General features: G+C 52.7%; 1 protein-coding gene across 1 annotated transcript in view; it reads right to left on the bottom strand.

Annotated features, from left to right (window-relative positions):
- Positions 1-3,453: 3,453 nt before the first annotated feature.
- The window catches only part of LOC311327450 (radixin-like), a 23,612-nt gene continuing 21,989 nt past the window's right edge, over positions 3,454-5,076 (bottom strand). The window contains exon 15 of the mRNA XM_084460484.1: positions 3,454-3,929. Coding sequence (XP_084316610.1) covers positions 3,765-3,929 — 165 coding nt within the window. The 3' untranslated portion in view covers positions 3,454-3,764. The remainder of the gene's footprint in view (positions 3,930-5,076) is intronic.

Raw genomic sequence — 5,076 nt, 5'->3', positions numbered from 1 at the left:
ACAATTGGGTCTTTCTTGGTAGAATAAAACATGAACGATGTGATGCCTCTTGTCGATTCTGTCTTACCACTTGACTTCACATGATCATTTACATGTTGTATTGTGAACTAATGGACTGTGCTCCATCTGTGCGTTTAACACAGAGACGCTAATATGACCACAAGGACAAACTGAAGCGCAAAAACGCCATGACAGCTGGGGCCAGCGCCGGCGTCACCGGCGTCGCCTTCATTGGAGGTGACAAGTGGGCTAACGACACTCAGCCCCCAGGCTAAACCTGCCTCTTAAAGCGCTACGCCCCCAAATCTATAACCCGGGGCGGGGTCACCTCCAGTGAGGGGAAAACATCCTACTGATGCATGCTGGGAGTTTAGAGCACATTACGAAAATATTAGTTGGAAGCACAGTGTTCTCTCCTATTGCAAATATAACCCTTCCATACGGAAACTCGCCGAGTCTAGTCGAAGTGCGTTTTTAGTCGCACCTCTGCAGTGCCCCTCGATATAAAACAAGTGCTCTGATCTCAAAATCAGCTTTTAAATATCAAACTCAACCAGCTAAGTGTAGAAAAAAAAATGCCCAAAAGGATACCATATTGCAAAAAAAAAAAAAAAATCAGGCTTATTTAAAATACACCCGTAGCATCATTCCCCCCAACGAGGAGGAGTCAATTAATGTGAGCGAAGCAAGCTATTGGTCGAGAGAATACTGAGATCTGGCCTGTTCTCCAATCACATTGGACAGGTCCGATTCTGAAACGGCAGAAAGACTGGAGTCATTTCATCTAAAGTTTCTCCTAAGTTGTGCAGCTCCCTCTGGTGGAACATGGTGGTACTGTCACCGGGTGAGTTTCCTTGGTGAAGACCCGTGTCCACAGGAGAATCAGTCTGCTTCTAGAGATGAGTGCCCTGTGTCCAAATCAGTCCCAGTCTACACAGGGACCGACACACAGCTGCTTAGAGTGTCTCTCACACATCAACTCCGGGGGGGAAATCCAGGACTGTGTTTCGGGGGTTCACAGAAGCTCCTAGTCACTTGTCCTTGTCACGTTGGCTTCCGGAGTGTCATTCAAACAAGCTGTGAAGAGTGTCGTTCAAACTAGATGCTGTGAGAAACACAATTCTCCTTTTTACTGGACTCTGTCGGTCTCTTCTGTATGATTCGGGCAACGTTTAAGAGAACAGAGCAACATTGATGAAGAGAGGTTTGAAACGGTAAAAAAAAGGTTGTAAAAGTAGCTACACACAAAACAATGGTGTTGTAATATACATCTCGACTAGCTTCCGGTTCGTAACCGCCACCGAGAAATGTTTCACGTCAACGCCGCGCCCTTTTAAAATCTTCACCCGCGAAGCACTGTTCTGTCCTGAATGGAACGCTGAAGGCTGTCAGTCACTCAGCTGCTCCAATCACAGCTGCCGGGGGAGGGCGGGGAGTAACGGCAGGCGTTTGATTGGTCAGTCACCGGTACTGAGGTAGAGATCCGTCCCTCGACGAGGACTGACGTTTTCATATGCTCTCCCAGCCAGAAAGGCGTCCACACACACACACACACACACCTGCAGATACACACACACACACACCTGCAAACAAACCGATGGACAGACAGACAGACTGGCAGCATGTCGGTCTGTCTGTCCGTCCTATGTGGCGCCTTTGTGAGCTGGCAGACAGAGAAAACCATCTATGGTGACTGGACATCAAACACTCCCTCTCCTCTCTCCTCTCTCTCACACACGCGCGCGCACACACACACACACACACACACACACTTTATCCTCATAATACTCAGATCAGCTGAAGGGCGCTAGCTTATCTCCTCGTGTGTTTAAATACATCATCATGACACACGATCCTGCAACCTGGACACCGTCCGCCCCTCCCTGCCCATCTGCTCCAACTCTCACGTTCTACGGGTGCTACATGTGAAATGTTCAGGTTCTAGGAGAGCTCGGTATGTGACATGTTCAGGTTCTAGGAGAGCTCGGTATGTGACATGTTCAGGTTCTAGGAGAGCTCAGAATGTGAAATGTTCAGGTTCTAGGAGAGCTCAGAATGTGAAATGTTCAGGTTCTAGGAGAGCTACATGTGAAATGTTCAGGTTCTAAGAGAGCTCGGTATGTGAAATGTTCAGGTTCTAGGAGAGCTCGGTATGTGACATGTTCAGGTTCTAGGAGAGCTCGGTATGTGACATGTTCAGGTTCTAGGAGAGCTCAGAATGTGAAATGTTCAGGTTCTAGGAGAGCTCAGAATGTGAAATGTTCAGGTTCTAGGAGAGCTACATGTGAAATGTTCAGGTTCTAAGAGAGCTCGGTATGTGAAATGTTCAGGTTCTAGGTGAGCTACATGTGAAATGTTCAGGTTCTAGGAGAGCTACATGTGAAATGTTCAGGTTCTAGGAGAGCTAAATGTGAAATGTTCAGGTTCTAGGAGAGCTCAATATGTGAAATGTTCAGGTTCTAGGAGAGCTCAGAATGTGAAATGTTCAGGTTCTAGGAGAGCTACATGTGAAATGTTCAGGTTCTAAGAGAGCTCGGTATGTGAAATGTTCAGGTTCTAGGAGAGCTCGGTGTGTGAAATGTTCAGGTTCTAGGAGAGCTCAGAATGTGAAATGTTCAGGTTCTAGGAGAGCTCAGTATGTGAAATGTTCAGGTTCTAGGAGTGCTGTATGTGAAATGTTCAGGTTCTAGGAGAGCTACATGTGAAATGTTCAGGTTCTAGGAGAGCTACATGTGAAATGTTCAGGTTCTAGGAGAGCTACATGTGAAATGTTCAGGTTCTAGGAGAGCTCAATATGTGAAATGTTCAGGTTCTAGGAGAGCTCAGAATGTGAAATGTTCAGGTTCTAGGAGAGCTACATGTGAAATGTTCAGGTTCTAGGAAAGCTCGGTATGTGAAATGTTCAGGTTCTAGGAGTGCTCGGTGTGTGAAATGTTCAGGTTCTAGGAGAGCTCGGTATGTGAAATGTTCAGGTTCTAGGAGCGCTCAGTATGTGAAATGTTCAGGTTCTAGGAGAGCTCAGAATGTGAAATGTTCAGGTTCTAGGAGAGCTCAGAATGTGAAATGTTCAGGTTCTAGGAGAGCTACATGTGAAGCGTTCAGGTTCTAGGAGAGCTCAATATGTGAAATGTTCAGGTTCCAGGAGAGCTACAGTACATGTGAAGCGTTCAGGTTCTAGGCGAGCTACATGTGAAGCGTTCAGGTTCTAGGCGAGCTACATGTGAAATGTTCAGGTTCTAGGAGAGCTACAGTACATGTGAAGCGTTCAGGTTCTAGGCGAGCTACATGTGAAATGTTCAGGTTCTAGGAGAGCTACAGTACATGTGAAGCGTTCAGGTTCTAGGCGAGCTACATGTGAAATGTTCAGTTGCATTTTAGGTGGCGTCGACGATGGTAACAGACGACGAGGACTCCAATAACATGTCAGAATAGCAAGGAACAGAAAAACAAAAGGACAGACAGCAATACTTTAAACTGGTCACAAGCAGGTAGTACTAGAGCTTTCATTCAGGCTTACGAGAAAAAAAAAATCCAATTGGCCGAGTTTGGTTAAAAAAAAATTACAATCAATCCCAGTTTGGTCGTCTTGCGTCTTGTTTTAACGATGTGTTGCTTGCTCTGCTCTGGGCCTTCCCTGACGCCGTCTGGGGGCACAAGGGTTCGAGCTTTGGCAAAGGTGTGTGTGGCGGCAGGATACTGTAGAAGGCTCTCTACGGAAGGGGTCGGGGGGTCACCGGAGCGAGTCGGCCGGGGGGGGCGGAGCCTCACATGGACTCGAACTCGTCGACGCGCTGCTTGGTGTTGCCCAGGCGGATCTGCCGCAGCGTCTTGTACTTGTCGCGGCCCGCCTTCACGTTCTCGCCGTGCAGCACGTCGTTCTGGGTCTGCTTGGTGTCGTCGCGGGCGACCGCCAGCTCCGAGCTCAGCGTCTGAGAGGACAGGCAGGTAGGGGGCAGGGGGGACAGGGGACAGACAGGTAGGGGCAGTTAGGGGCAGGGGGGACAGGGGACAGGCAGGTAGGGGCAGGGGGGACAGGCAGGTAGGGGCAGGGGGGGACAGGGGACAGACAGGTAGGGGCAGGGGGGGTAGGGGACAGGCAGGTAGGGGCAGGGGGGACAGGGGACAGGCAGGTAGGGGACAGGGGGGACAGAGGACAGGCAGGTAGGGGGCAGGGGGGACAGGGGACAGACAGGTAGGGGCAGGGGGGGTAGGGGACAGGCAGGTAGGGGCAGGGGGGGACAGAGGACAGGCAGGTAGGGGACAGGGGGGACAGGGGACAGGCAGGTAGGGGGCAGGGGGGACAGGGGACAGACAGGTAGGGGACAGGGGGGACAGGGGACAGGCAGGTAGGGGCAGTTAGGGGCAGGGGGGACAGACAGGTAGGGGGCAGGGGGGACAGAGGACAGACAGGTAGGGGCAGAAGGGACAGACAGGTAGGGGCAGGGGGGACAGGGGACAGGCAGGTAGGGGGCAGGGGGGACAGAGGACAGACAGGTAGGGGCAGAAGGGACAGACAGGTAGGGGCAGGGGGGACAGGGGACAGGCAGGTAGGGGGCAGGGGGGACAGAGGACAGGCAGGTAGGGGGCAGGGGGGACAGAGGACAGACAGGTAGGGGGCAGGGGGGGACAGGGGACAGGCAGGTAGGGGGCAGGGGGGACAGGCAGGTAGGGGCAGGGGGGACAGAGGACAGACAGGTAGGGGGCAGGGGGGACAGGGGACAGGCAGGTAGGGGGCAGGGGGGACAGGGGACAGGCAGGTAGGGGGCAGGGGGGACAGGGGACAGACAGGTAGGGGGCAGGGGGGACAGGGGACAGGCAGGTAGGGGCAGGGGGGACAGACAGGTAGGGGGCAGGGGGGACAGGGGACAGGCAGGTAGGGGCAGGGGGGACAGGCAGGTAGGGGCAGGGGGGACAGAGGACAGGCAGGTAGGGGCAGGGGGGGACAGAGGACAGGCAGGTAGGGGCAGGGGGGACAGAGGACAGACAGGTAGGGGCAGGGGTGAAAGGTCAAAGAGGATTGACGACACCAACCTTCATCACTTGACATCGTCCTCCCGCCCCCAGGAAATCCATCCC

This window comes from Borostomias antarcticus (assembly GCF_949987555.1).
Source record: "Borostomias antarcticus genome assembly, chromosome: 32".
Classification (NCBI taxonomy): Eukaryota; Metazoa; Chordata; class Actinopteri; order Stomiiformes; family Stomiidae; genus Borostomias; species Borostomias antarcticus.
Note: the sequence above shows the minus strand (reverse complement) of the source record. Positions and strands in the feature narration are given on the sequence as shown.